Source organism: Hippichthys cyanospilos, chromosome 5, assembly GCF_059441005.1.
Source record: "Hippichthys cyanospilos isolate Australia breed blue-spotted pipefish chromosome 5, RoL_Hcya_1.0, whole genome shotgun sequence".
In the NCBI taxonomy this organism is placed as follows: Eukaryota; Metazoa; Chordata; class Actinopteri; order Syngnathiformes; family Syngnathidae; genus Hippichthys; species Hippichthys cyanospilos.
In genome coordinates this window covers 13,160,552-13,175,261 of record NC_142373.1, presented here as the reverse complement: position 1 = coordinate 13,175,261, position 14,710 = coordinate 13,160,552, and the positions used below count along the sequence as shown (strand labels likewise).

The window sequence follows — 14,710 nt, the reverse complement described above, 5'->3', positions numbered from 1 at the left end:
TTTTTACAACGACAAGAAAAAAATTAAAATTACAAATTGCGCAAAATTGCGCAATGTTGATTTTCTTTACCGCTTTATCTGACGTCACGATATACGCGTTTGCTATTGGCTGCCAGACTTCCGTGTTTTCTCAACCCAAAATGGCACAAGATCCATGGAACAAGACGATCGTTCCCGTTCCAAGCGCTATTTCCAGTGTCCGCGTAAACTTTTCCTCAACCACAGGTGAGACATGTTCGAATGTTTATTTTACGCTATACGTCCAAAGTAACGAAAAGGCCGCGCGTGGCGTGCTCCGAGTGTCACACGTGGGAGACATCTGACTACGTGTGTGTGAGAAATAAATATTGTTGAAATTGTGGTTACGGTTTCCAGGTGCGATCGTGGAAAACCTATTGACGGAGAACCACAAAATCCTCAAGATACTTCGGAGTAAGTTTCTTCAGACGGAAGTGAGAGTTTTATACAGCTTGCTGTACAACCTCAACAATAGTCAAAGGGGCAACAAAACCTTTCGAGTCCTAAAGCAGGTAAGGACGAACGAAACGGGTGGCCGATGCATAGATGTGCATGTATAATTTTTTTCATGCCATGGTAAGGGTATCATGGATTTAAAAAATATTTCTTTTACGGTCACGTCCAATAAAATAACCTGAGTGCGTTTTCATATGTCTCTTTCATGTCATGCAGTTGGAACAATGCATTAACAGACTGAAGGAGATGAAGCTGGATGTGGCTCTGCAGAATCTGGCCGATTTGTGTCCCAACAGGATTCGAAGGTTGGCATGACGTTTTAATCGATTTTTTATGCTCTTATTGGACAACAAGAGAAATGATGGAAAAGCAGGGCGATATTCAAGACTAAGGAATTTAAAAAGTAGAATTTTCTACATGTGGTTGAAATTTATATCTCTAAGTTGTCAAGTATTTTAAGAACCGGGTAATTGTTTGGAGCTTTTTTTTAAATGTACAATTCATATCTGATACTAGCAAAAATGACACATTCTTTTTTTTAATTGTTAGTTGGTAACAGCACAAATGAAAATTACGATCGCTGTATTCCGATATCGGATCGGGACACCTTTCCATTTTTTTCTAGATCAAATGTGTAACATTGTCAAAAAATGTCATACGTTTTCCTGATTGACGTATTGAAGTTCTAATTTTATGGCAGTGAAGATATGAATGAAACTTTCATTTTTTTTTCCCCCTAGTGGTCTGAGCGTGAAGGCGGGTGAGGGCGACCTTCCCAGCCAGCCCACGCTGGAGTGGCAATGTCTGAAAGTGCTGGGAGGCGCTCAACTTATGAGCTGCACATTGAAGCGCTGTAGCAAAGCTTTCGTGTATCCTTTCCCCAGACTAATTCATTCATGTCTATTGATGCTGAAGATCCCTTTTTACTGCACATGCATTTATTAGCTTAATCATCGCAATCGAATATCCTGATTTCCGCAGACAAAAATATTTATACTAACTCATTCACTATGATTGACAGAAATAGACGTGGAAATCCTTCTACTCTGTGTTACCACCTTCCCTTAAACATTCGCCTCAGCTTATCCAAGCAGCACATGAAGTTTGAGTTCATCGTCCTGAATTGGGTGATAACCAGCATGCTCAGTCGCTTCTGGTGAGTCGCCTCGCATTTTCAATGTTCCTTTTTTGATTGTATGACAATTTTACGTCGCTTTTACAGCAACTGCTCACGGTTGTTTCTCGGCCACCAGGGTGATTTTCCGAGGAATCCTGTTGTGCCTGGCCGCTCTCTACCGTCATCTGCTGGAGCTTCGGGCATTGGTGGCCCTCGCTTGCCCAATGCCCTTCCTCACGGACTTCAGCCTTCCCGCTGATATGGCCGACTTCCTCGACCCTTCCGATGCGGCTCTACTGCTTGTACAATCAAAATCGGCGCTCCCCGTCAAAGCTCACAAGGCAAAAAGAAAGAGTAAAAAGAAGCCTCCTGGCAGGAAGATAAAGACGTTTAAAATGGACTTGGGTGTTCTTGTGGAAAGAGGTGGGATGCGTATGTGTGTTTTGTATCTTGAAATCGAGTATTCCTTTCCAGGGGCACGGCTAAGTCAGCTTTTCGGGACTAGTGTTTGGGCACCCAAAATGTTGATACCAAAAGGGTCAGGCAAAGTAAACCCCCCTCTAAATTGTCCTTAGGTGTTATTGGGTGCGTGAAAGGTAATTTGTCCCTCTGTGCCCTGCAATTGGTTCATGGTGTCCCCCGCCTTCTGCCCGAAGACAGCTGGGATAGGCACCAGCAAGCCTGCGACCCTAGTGAGGAAAATGGTTTGATGGATTAGTTACATGGAATTTAAATTGAAAAGTAAAATCTTGAACACCTCAACTTTTAACTAGAGTAACTTGATTGCCCAATCCTTTGTTTGTTAAAATAAATAAAACCGCAATTTCAGCTGTAATAACAGTAATAATAAAAACATAAATCTATTGCAGACCCGGGCTCCAACATTCCGGCACTTCACAAGAACGTGGCAAAGGTGTGTAACCGGACAACGATTTATGTTTTCCACCATGCATGTGCACCTGCATCTTGTTTGACAAACGTCTCATTCCGGTACTCCAGAAGGTGCTCCCACCAAAGGAACGGCAGCATTCTGAGAGAAAACGTGTGTTCCAGAGACACACCAGGCACGCTGCTACATTCAAAGACATGAGCTCCAGTCTGGACAAAATAATCCTGTGGTGCAAATTGCAGAAAATAAGTCAAGTCAAACGCCGCTTAGCCTTCCTGAGATTGAAGTGCCAGAAGATGAGAGGAGTAGAAGCTGCCGGCTACAAGTAAGAATGACATTATAGAATCCTGAGACACCGTCTTTTCATTTGTGTCCATTTTACATGACATTTGTCTTAGTTTGTGTGGAGTTACCCTACTAAGTCCTTGTGTCCACAATGGAGGACATCCTGGCCTTTGCGATGAAGTCTCTGAGGGTGGCTCTCAAGAGGGTATAGCAACATGGCAGAGAGAAACACAAAATCAAATCTGATGTGTTTTCATTTGCAGTGTGCAGAAAAAGTTGTTGATGTTCAAACGGGAAACCCGTCAAGTTTTCTGCGGCGCCCAAGGCACGGTACGGAAGACCCGTCCCGCCGCCGTTCACCTGAGAAGGCGTCTCTGCTCACTTAGGAGACAGATTTTTAAATCTTCAAGAAAGAGACATCAGTTGCCAAGGACGTTGAAGCCGAAGAAGCAGGTGTCATCCATGCTGGCCACCGATTGGATAAGCCGAACAATCGGCAGGACAACGGCACTGATGGATGTTTCTGACGGCCATGATGAAATCGATGATATTTTTGCCTCTGCCGGACTGTGACCCATCGCCGGCACCCCGGTTAGCGTGTCCAGGCCCACAGGTGGGACAAATGGGATGGAACCTTATATATTATCTGTCAATCAATCACTCAGCTGACTCTTTGCAACACACAACCATCCAATTTTTTTTTTTTTTTTTTTGTCTTCAAAAAAAACAAAACTTTTATAACATCAGGAATCTCAACAACAACAAAAAAAGTTGGTTATCTGGTGTTTGTCTGGAAAAATGAAGCTAGCTCTCCTAGCGTTTCTGTTATTCAATTGTAATCCAGCGGCTCGGAGATAAAGTGCTGCGCTCATGAAGGGAAAATGCAATGTATGCATTTTAATCTCTACCCCCAAGCATCTTGCTTCCAAAATCTGCATTCACCAAAGGCCTAGCAGTTTTTAGCCTGAATAGCATTTGCTCTTTTGCATAAAACAGGTTCATTTTAACCTTTTTTACTTCTCAAATCATGGAAAACAAAAATCATCATGTGTCTCCTTTAAAAAGAAATCATGAAAGTGACTGAAAATTACATCCTATTTGTGGAGTAAAACAAAACTATGATAATGTGGTTGCACAAATGTGCACGCCCTTATAATGGAATGTGGCTGTGTTCAGTATTAACTTCTGACACTTTTTAAACTGCCCTTGATTCACCCCAAATAAAGTTGTTTTAGTCTGTTTTCAATTATTTATTCACACTGCTATTTGGATTTTTTCGTAATTTTCTCCACAGTGACTTTAGACAATATTACATTTTTGAATATGCATTTGGTATACTGTATTTCAAGTGTGCCTTACAAAATTTTGAAACAAGGATTGAATTTCTAGACTAGGGGTGTCCAAACTTTTTTGGATTGGACGCATACTGGAAAATGGAAAAGTGCAAACACGCCGTCGCATTAAAGGGTAGAGAAAACATGTTTAAAAACAACAAAAAACAACGCAGCTGAGAGCGTTCTTCCTCCCGTCCACTAAGAGGCAGTATCAAGCTCGTCTTAGACGATAACGAAGAAATAAAAACTTCCACATCCGGAAGGTGGGGCTTTTTTTTTTTTTTTTTTTTTGGTTGCTTGAGCTCCGTTTTTATTTTGGAGGAACCAAATGCGTCGATATGGGTCGATAACTCAACCCTCCAAATAACATCGACTCAAGGCAGATAATCAAATCCTGCATTGGTAAGTGGAGAATATTTGACAAAGGATGTGGTTCAGTTCTTTTTTTTCTTATTCGGAAGCCTCTCAGCTTCAGATCGCTTGCATTTCTACTACTTTATTTATATCGCTATCAAATGTATTCACTTGTTTTACAACCATTGTATTGGCAATCGCTGTTGCGGTTTTAATAAAGTCATTTTTACAATAAACTGTTCGAAAAGCAGTCATCTAATTCCCAGTTAACATTGAGGCTAATATAGCTAGCGTTGTTGATCAATTGCCAATTTTAAATAATATTCACATAGAAAATGTATCAATAGTTCTTTTTCTACAAATTCTTTTCCCATCAAGTGAATATTTGTTTGGTGCCGAAAAGTTTTCTGAGTAGGCGACACACCCAACCGTCTTCGTATTTTATTGAACTCGTGATGTTCGTCAAAGTACGTGGCGTTATCATTCATAAATTCGTCGCAAGGTAAAAGTCATTGTGCTTAAGTATCACATAGAGTTATTTTGTCTTTAACTTTTTCAAATATATTCCTTCCACTTCGAGAGGAAAAAGTTTCGAAATGACTCTACAACCTATAACCTAAAATCATTGAAGACTGCTGAGACGCTGAGATCAATATAGTTGGGCAAATTCATGTTGCAACAGCTCTAAACGTTTACTCTATTTAAATTAGTTGTTGAATCATTTGCAAATTGATCAATTATTTTGATAGGTCTAAGTGAGATCTATAGTTCTGTTTTTTTTCTTGAAATTTCATGTCAAAAACACTCGTGGTATTGGTTCTTGATATTGGTGATTACTAAAGGAAAATAGTTTTGGTATCTGAAAAAAAAAGCACATTCTTAGTAAAATTGGCACATCTGAGCTATAAAATCAAGTAGAGAATTCATCTGCTGTGCTTTTTACATCTAATTTAGAAGCTCAGAAATCTTGTTCTAGAAAAGTTCTTGGTGGACTTAACCCCCCAATGTCATTCATGCACGCTTCTTCATGCAGCTTGGAAGCGGTGAGTAGAGACATCTGCAATGACTTTCCTCACAAATTCTGAAGGAATGCTCAAAAATTCCCAATGGCGCACTCCAAAGTCTTCCCAGAAGATTGGCCTGTGTCGCAAGAGCAAAAAAAGGGAGGAAAGACTCCCATATTTTGCAAAATGAGCATCAGATGATTCATAGTTGAGCAATGGTGTGCTGTGATGACTTACTCCTCGAGATGATCGTGCTAGAACACCGGTAATTTCCAAGAAGTACTCAAGAATGGAAGAAGGTAGAAGCAAAATTTTATTTACTGATGGGGGGGAAAAAAGACTCTACTCTGTTCTAGTGATGGCAAAACAAAGAATTATGAAGTGATATTTCTTTTCTCTTCTAGATGGTGCTCTTGGCTAATTTAATAATGCTCTTCTGTGTATTTCTATTTTTTTTTGTGGGAAGTAGTGTGGCTGATCAATGGATTTACTTTCCTGCTGCCCGATTTGGTCAAAGAGCCCTCTGTTGACATTATTGGTGTCATTAGTATGCTTAGTGGGCTGGCTGCTCTTGCTGCATTTCCGCCTGGTCGCTTGATCCCATCTTTACAAGTGAAAGTAATTTGCACCTATTATCCTTCTACTTCTTCTCTGGATGCTTGATTAGGTCAGACGGTGCAATATTGAGCGTTAAAGTCATGGAATTCATGACTGTTATAAAGATTGTAATGTAGTGTTTGGATTGATCGCAGAGGTTTTTATTATTTATTTAACAATCATTGGACTCAAAAATATTTTGGTTTTGTCAAGTCTTCAAGTCTTTATCACATCGTCGTAGTCTCATTTCGTTTTGTGGGTCATTTTGCTTTTATTTGATCTATAAGCGGAGCAAACCTGTAAGACCAAAATATTGACAGTATCAATAATCAAAATAACCGAAAACATTCTTGATGTTCAATCCATCATTTTAGAACTCCACAATTGTTACAAATCCTCAGAATTTCAGACTCAACGGCACATATTTTAAGATTAGCATAATTCTCTGAGCAAAAAGACTGATTTTTATTATTATCATTGTTACTTTCTTAAATCAAAAAGGATATTTACAAAAAAAAAAGGGTTTTACTTTGGAGAACCATGATCAATATGTTAACCAATTCTTTATCAAACTAATGAGAATCATAAACATTTTTAGTGCAATTTCTTCTACATCAATTTGAAAAAGACATTTCCTGTTTTTGAGTGAAGTGATGGAAATGAAGACAGAATAAAAACAAATCTGGCTAATTGACAAAATAATCAACAGATCATGGCATGTCAAAGATCAGTTTTTACTGCACTGGCCATGAAGGTTAATATTTAAAAAAAAACTGGGGAAAATGGTCTTATTTTTCAATAATATGATGGAAATTAAAATGTTATCAAAATCTTATCAGATTAATCCGTTATTAAAATAATGGTTCAACTGAGATGGAACAATATCTTAGATGGACATGGTTTTGATAGGTTTCTAATTGTGCCAAACACTTACAAAATTGCCTATTTTACATAGCCTGCTTTGTCAGCACACTGGTTGTTTGTTGACGCCGTCCTCTTTAATCACAGTCGGGGGGGAGGTCGGCCCGGGGGGGTCGGCCCCCAGCGGCCCCCAAAATAAGTATTGATTAAATCCTGTCGTCCATGTTGCACAGTTGTATCTTTCAATAGCATATTTCAGGAGCTCAGCGGCTCAAGTGGTCTCGAGAACCACCCCCCTCCTTGCAATCTCCCTAACCCCACACCCCCTGGAGCGGACCACCATGCAACAGACCATCCTCCGTATATGGGTCAGGCTTAAATACTATTCACACTTTCCTCTATTGCTCAAAAAGGCAGGACAAGACATTTATTTGGACAAGTCTATTTGAAACGCTTCAATTAGGCTTGAACTTATTTGACTGATCAGATGATTGGTTTATTTACAGTTTACCAATTTCAACACGTAAATGTGAAAGTAGGTCGTTTTTTAATAATTTAGGCCGGCGCCCCTCTCCCCATTGCCTAAATGCTGACGAAGACACATGTGGGCATCCTGTCCATCAAGCCTTTCGTTGACCTGCTTTATGAACAAAGGCAGGAAGGACACATGGACTATTCGCTTCCTGCACAGGCAGGCAGTCAGACGGGCATGGAAGGTGATGCCACTTCCTCGGCATTGCCGCTTTTTGCAAGTTATGTGCGCCCATATGCTTTTGGGACAATGACGTGGAGTGTTGACAGCTAAAAGATATTGATGAGGATTTTATTTATTTTTTAGTCAATGATAGTCAGTCAGTGGTAGAGTTGTTAATTGACAGATGGTGCAAAATTCCTTGGGGAAGAGGCATCACGCTGTTTAAGGCTACTTCCTGTTGCACTTTACTGTCAAGGTAAACATAAAACAAAGAGAATGACATCTTTTGTAGTTTAAACAACCACATTTCATTATGTAGTAATTATGTAGTAATTATCGTATGCATGTAGGGTTAGCAATTTAATTTATTTAATTTTGTAACGGCAATGCACATCCATTACAAATAAATAAATAACAAATAAAAACATTTTGTGAAGGAGTAACAACACATTGCAATTAATTTGCTTTTAGTTTGAAAAGGAAGCTGTACTATTCCTTTTTAAGTGTTACAGAGCATTCAATTGGGTTTGCTGATTCCTTCACAACCCCTTTTAAAACTTCATGTACCCCCTGGACTGCCTTTCCCATTTGAGATCCACTGCACCGAGACAACTTTTTGTCATATTTTCATCTCAGGCATCATCTCTTTAAACATTTCAAATAATACACTGGCCCCTCTGGTTGCTGTGACAATATCCAGAACGCTCTTGTATAATCTTGGTTTGAAGATATGGAAAGGGGGTCATGTTTACTACACAAACAGTCTCTTCCAGGGCAGGCAGGCAGACTCTTTGGTTGGCTGCGATGGAAATGAAAGTAAATGACTTTGAGCTTTCACCCTCTCAGGCTGTCTAACCGGTATCGTTAAAAAAAAAAAAAGACATGGTCAGCGTCCGCTCGCTTCCTTTCAAAGAGGACAGCTGCAGAGTTTTTGAAATGCCTTTGTTTACACCTCATCTGAAATGACCTCACCGTGTAGGACTCCGGAGTTGACCCCAAACAAACGGAACTTGCAACTTTCTTGTAATGCTATCCCGGTGCCAGCATTGTTCTCAACTGCGCCGTTGTCCTTGACAGGCTGCGTCCAGATTGCCGAGAAGACTTGCGTTGAGTGTGTCCGCGGGAGCCCGAGACCACTCCAAGGATGGCGACCGGTAAAAGTAAAAACCAGAGTTCGCTCGCTCTGCACAAAGTGATCATGGTTGGCAGTGGCGGCGTGGGCAAGTCGGCTCTTACTCTGCAATTTATGTACGATGAGGTAAGTGGATAACTTATATAACTTATATAATATATTTAAAGATACAAAAGTTATGCTACGGATTTATGTGAGATAAACAATGACGCCAGTCTTACCTGTAAATGCTGAAAGTACATAAAGGTAAAATTATTGGCCTTTTGGGTTTATTATTTTTAATGGATTTTTGAAGGACCATACTTGGCCAAGCCATAATTATTTTATAGTGAATTCATTCGCTGCAAACCCAAATTGAGTTAAAAGCTGTCCGTCAGTGGCAGTGAATGAGTTAACATTCATCAACGTTCCAGTCAAAATAAATCTTTGAAATCTGTAGCTGTCAATGGCTGCTGTTCAGTTTTAGTATTTAAACTAGCGTACCTTTATGATCCACTGTCGCTGATTGGTATTTGTGTTGAACTGTTTTTGTTGTTCCTCATAAAGTGGCAGTTGGATGCATGTCCTTATGGTTAAGGTCAGTGACAAAATCTCTTACTTCCTCAACGCTGTTGAGTTTAGGACATAAAAGACAAATAAGCAAATACGTGCGAATGGATGCAACCCAAAAAGTTGCTCCACACATTGTGCGGAGGTGAACTGTTTAACTGCTGCTATTGGGTCAAAGTGCTTTAAATCGGTGCATCTTAAGCTTTTTATTTATGTAAAATATTTATCCATGAAACAAGCACACTGTAACTAGCGCAAAGTATTTTGGGGATTTAAAAAAAAAAAAAAACCTGACTTGCCATCCATGTTCCATTCCTTCAACTTTAGATCTGTAATTTGCAGTGGTATCTCTAAGCTTATATTACTCTCTAGAAGATAGTGTGACTTTTTTTGTTACTGGCTCATCTTCCGGAAAATTGTGTCATTAACGACAAAATGGCAGTAAATATAGTAAATAGCGTCTACAGCATACAAACAACACTATAACATTGTCAGAGAATCAGAGCAGCTTCAAACGATCTAAATTCTTCCTCCTCGCTTCCCAGTGTGCGAGCTCTCCTGGAGTTGTTTACGGTAAATAAGTCACTGTAGTTCTTTTCAGCTGAATCTTAAACGTGTTTATACTGGCAAACTTCCATATGCAATCGTTCATGTGCAATGGTTTCCGCGTGGCGGTAAAGAATTTCCGGAAGGTACGCGGAAAATCTGGCCAGGGCGGACGCCACTCGGAGAATGCTAAACAATGGTGTCATTTTGGCGCGTGGAGCCGCGTGGCGCTCGCGGATGCGTCAAGCACATACCAAGCTTAATGCCGCGCTCCTTCTTGCCGCTGTTGCAGGATTTGCTCGCTTGTTATTTCCTAAGCTTAACGATGTCATAACTTTGTGTTCGCCCCCTGGTGGTAGGATGATAAAGTTCTTGATTTGACATGTTCGGGAGCCGGCTTTTTAAATGTTTGCCAATGTCTGGCAACAGCAGATTGGGTTACTATGGCGATTAGGAGTTTCACAAAGGCCACCGTGGTTTTCGCTCGCGACGGCATCACTTCATCCCCTAAGCTGTTGAGTAGTACGATGAAAAACTCAAGAGGAACCTCATGGCGTTGTCCGCCGCCAGTTTGTGGAGGACTACGAGCCCACCAAGGCGGATAGCTACAGGAAGAAAGTGGTCCTAGATGGAGAAGAGGTCCAAATCGACATCCTGGACACGGCCGGCCAAGAGGACTACGCCGCCATCCGGGACAACTATTTTCGAAGCGGCGAGGGCTTCCTGCTCGTCTTCTCCATCACTGAGCACGAGTCGTTCGCGGCCACCGCCGAGTTCAGGTGCGCCACTCGACATCTTGTTTTTATTATTTTGTGCCTGTTCTAAATCAAATATGCGCAGGGAGCAGATCCTGCGCGTGAAGGCGGAAGAGGACAAGATCCCTCTCCTGCTGGTGGGAAATAAATCGGACCTGGAGGACCGTCGGCAGGTGTCGGTGGACGAGGCCCGCGGGAAGGCCGAGGAGTGGGCCGTCCAGTACGTCGAGACATCTGCCAAAACCAGGGCCAACGTTGATAAGGTACTAAATACACGTATACACACACACACACACACACACTTGCTTTTGTGCTGGTCAGTCCATTGGAGCAAAGCATCCTCCATAGAAACCATCCTTCACTCACACACATACACCCACATCCTTGTCTTTGTACTGTTGTAGGCCCACTTTAGCAAATTGTGCTTCGTGGAAACACCCTTCACGCGCAGACAAACACATATCCATGTTTTTGTATAATTGTCAGTACACCCGAGGTAAATATGCTTTATGGAATCCATCACACATATCACTCACACAAATCCACCTGTGCACAGCATGGGAACCATCCTGCACTCACCCAGATACATATCTGCGTTTTGGTACCGTTGTTGGTACACTTGAGCAAAACATAGCTTACAAGAACCCTCTTTCAAACATACATACGTCCTTGTTTTTATACCATCTCTCACACACGCAGAATCTTGGACAGGCCCTTGTATGTTGAGTGCTTTTGGTCTACCACTGCAGGTTTTCTTTGACTTGATGCGTGATATTCGGGAGAAGAAAATGTCAGCAAACAAGGATAAAAATGGGAAAGGGAAGAACAAGAAAAACAAGAAGAGCTTCAGAGAGCGATGCTGTCTACTCTGAAATCTTTACGGACCATGACGCACAATACGACTGCCGAGGTCTTTTTTTTTTTTTTTTTTACCTACAAGTCAAGTGTACATTTTTACAACCTGCACGATTTGAGTGTACCATGATTGATGCCATGCGGGCTGCTGTGCCATCAGAAGCTAAATGTGGATCCTGAGTGATCACCCAAACTGCCAGTGACACTAACTCTTCATTCGGGGATGTCCTTTTTGTCTTTGGGGTGCAGAGACGCTCATCGCCTTTGATTCCGTCCATCGGCTGTCACAGTGCAAGTACTTGACTTTTTTTTATTTTTTGGTTTCTCAATCCTAACTCAGGCACTGTCAGCCCATTTAAAATGTTTTTTTTTTTTTTTTTTACTTGTGTAGTTGGCAATGGCAGTGAATGAGTCAATATACTTTACAAATTGTTTTCTTATTTTACCACAAACTAACTCTAATGCTCTTGCCTGTCATGTTAACCCGAATTTACAGCACATCTATATTAGTCTTTTTTTATTATCAATTTGCCCTTTGTAGACATTGAATAGTACGTCTATGAGAGCATACATGGCCAAACAATAATTCCTTAAGTTATACTTTATTTTCCTTATTTTGCTCCTTATGTTGATGTCATTCTGACATTTCCCACGACGGGTCAAGATGGGGGTGACTATGGAAGAACATGCACTACATAGCAGATGTTCCGCTAAAAATGTTCCCAATATTTCTGCTGCAGCAGATATACTTGTACAGCTCCTTGAACTTTTCCGCCTCGGTACCATTGTCTTAACTACAGGGAATACAACTTTTACTACAATCTACTTTCCTCTCTTCCATTTGCCTCTTTTTTCCACTGTGATTGATTTATATCATTCCAGTGAGCATTGCCAAATAAATGTTTTTTTTTTTTTTTTAATAAATACTGTTCAAATGGCGGACCTTCATTTCTTTCACAACCATTCTTAGACGGTCCAAAAATATTGATGCTAGCTTTTCTCACAATGGCCACAAATGACTTAATGCTGCTGGTTGTTTTTAGTCATGAAGGCACAAGTTGCTTTGCTCCAAGTGATTTATTCCATTTTCTAATGTGTGAAAGTTGCCCGACAGTGATAAACTGCCACCCAATTTCCTACACGGAAGATTTTGTGAATCCCACTCCTGGAATCCTTTCACAGCTTTTCCAAAATATGTGAAGAGAGGGTATAGATAGTGTCCCTGTGCAGTGTGCAAAACAACGGAAACACCACAGACTTTAAGGATTACTGCAATCAAACATAGAAGTCATATTTTTGCGTCGCACTTGGGGGCTCGTTTGTGTCTTTTTACTCAAAGGAGAATTCGCCCCGACCTAGATAAGTGAAGTCCTTGTAGCACGTGGGCTCCCTCTAGTGGCACATTGAGAGAATGAACTTTCAATTGCGTGATTCCCAATTGCTCATGCTCGAATCGAACCTTACCGTGAGTGATTTGCACTTCTTTTGTATTTAACTTTGAAGTACTTTTTATGTGGGATATAATTTAATATAATCATAAACTCCTTCACTACCATACAGTATACATGTCAAAGATCAATTTATACTGTGGTGGCAGTGAGTAAGTTATGTGCATATATATATATATATATATATATATATATATATATATATATATATATATATATATATAATCACCTCACCTTTATCCACAAGAGAAAGCAAATGCCATCCCTCCTGACGGGCACATTTACCCGCTGGCCCGACACTGTGCACCCGTCGCTGTCTCCGCTAAGTAGGCAGATTAGGTGGTCCGTTAAGCTCTCGGGAAGGCACTTATTTGTAAATGTATGAAAGGGCAAAGCCATGCAGCCTAATGACCGATGCGGCGTCATCGGCACGCTCAAAGGTCTTTCATCATTGTGCGGAGAGGGGCCCCCGTCCTCTGAGTAACCCTCATTAGATCGAAGCTAATGTTGGAGATGAGGATGTTCAAGTGATAAAACACCATCACGCTCCTTCATTAGACGCAAAGAGAAACACACTCTGTGGAATTGCGCTCGACTCGTAAGATAAATGCAATGGACGAAGAAGAACTTCTATTTTAGCGAGTGTGCTGCTTTGCTGTTGTCTCTGAGGAGCGCGGCCGCAGCTGTTCCCCTTAAGGCCGCTAGATGGCAGTCTTGCTTTTCCTTTCAGTCAGTCCATATGTATGACTTCTGCAAACACAAACACTCTCCGTCCAATGGTGACTGTCGACAAAGCGAATTGTAGTGATTCACGGTTATTGAGCAAAAAAAAAAGCACATGCGTTAGTGCAGTCTGTGCTCGTGGGCTGATTGAGGATTTTTTTGGATAACATTTATATTAGCAGGCATGTTTATTTGGTATAGCCATGTAGGTAGAAAATATTTTCCCTTCCGCATTTTCGCACATGGAAAATCAATGCCCAATACTCAAAAATGTGGCAAGTGCGCAGACATTTGGGAGCAGGTTCCAATAAAAGGCACGCTTTGCTAAAACTATGCATAACATTTAGAGGGAAATAACAGAACAGGGGGAACAATTTTAAAGCGTTAAGTTAGATTTGCTGATATCTGTGGAAACCCTGTAAAAATTTCATGTGCCCCCGGAAGTGTCTCCATATACCCCACAACCACCGGCCTCATCAAATAAGTTATCAACTTGATTAATACAGCCAGCGTTTTGTTAAAGTAGTGATGGTATAATTCGTGCAGGTCACTGTTTGGAAAAAGAAAATTGAACTCAGAGACCTGTCACACGCTCGCGCTGCCACTTGTTGCCATAGCAACGAAAGTAGCTGTCATCCGCCCTGCATGCTCGACAGCCGCCTTCCTCCAGGCCAAACCACATTATAATTAACAAAAAAACAAAACAAATGCATACCTTAAAGGTTATCCATCAGTTGCATAATTAATAGCACCGCGCAAGTGTATTTAAAGATTCAAAAGATGTTTTTTTTTCTTCTCTCTTGAAGTTGTGACAGCCACTTGACTGCATATATCGAAAGTCTGCTTTGTCACAGGAAAGCCAACATAGCAGGACTGTCATAAAACCACCGCTCGTTCCTTTGTTCCCGTTGTCTTCAAAAGACATCAAATTGCCTTCACTTCAATAACACGTAGTTATCTTTAGGATATCTTTCTCATTTCAAATACATTACACCTCATTTGCATAGCGCCGCCATTAATTCTGACTGCCCCCTTTTTGTAAGCAAAATGAAGCCTGTTTTTTTTGTGGAGTGGGAATATTTTCCTGCTGTAA

At 40.9% G+C, this 14,710-nt stretch overlaps 2 protein-coding genes across 4 annotated transcripts; both read left to right on the top strand.

Moving 5' to 3' along the window:
* Positions 1 to 129: 129 nt before the first annotated feature.
* On the top strand, positions 130 to 4,014 carry rmp64 (ribonuclease MRP subunit p64). Of its 2 annotated transcripts, XM_088415477.1 has the most exons (9): positions 130 to 225; positions 376 to 530; positions 691 to 779; positions 1,215 to 1,343; positions 1,556 to 1,630; positions 1,728 to 2,014; positions 2,461 to 2,504; positions 2,591 to 2,805; positions 3,029 to 4,014. In XM_088415477.1, exons 1-9 carry the CDS (start codon positions 141 to 143, stop codon positions 3,336 to 3,338), a joined length of 1,389 nt encoding a protein of 462 aa, XP_088271603.1. In that variant the 5' UTR covers positions 130 to 140; the 3' UTR covers positions 3,339 to 4,014. The 2 variants fall into 2 exon arrangements, with proteins under 2 accessions (XP_088271603.1, XP_088271604.1); XM_088415478.1 differs by lacking the exon at positions 2,461 to 2,504 and having other exon boundaries at positions 1,728 to 2,114; positions 2,629 to 2,805.
* Positions 4,015 to 4,372: 358 nt separating this feature from the next.
* Positions 4,373 to 12,385, top strand: LOC148423598 (ras-related protein Ral-B). 2 transcript variants are annotated; one of them, XM_088415263.1, is made up of 6 exons: positions 4,373 to 4,501; positions 8,687 to 8,867; positions 10,407 to 10,615; positions 10,677 to 10,854; positions 11,341 to 11,501; positions 11,607 to 12,385. In XM_088415263.1, the coding sequence occupies exons 2-5, from the start codon at positions 8,754 to 8,756 to the stop codon at positions 11,461 to 11,463; spliced, it is 624 nt and encodes a 207-aa protein (XP_088271389.1). In that variant the 5' UTR covers positions 4,373 to 4,501; positions 8,687 to 8,753; the 3' UTR covers positions 11,464 to 11,501; positions 11,607 to 12,385. The 2 variants fall into 2 exon arrangements, with proteins under 2 accessions (XP_088271389.1, XP_088271388.1); XM_088415262.1 differs by having other exon boundaries at positions 11,341 to 12,385.
* Positions 12,386 to 14,710: the final 2,325 nt, after the last annotated feature.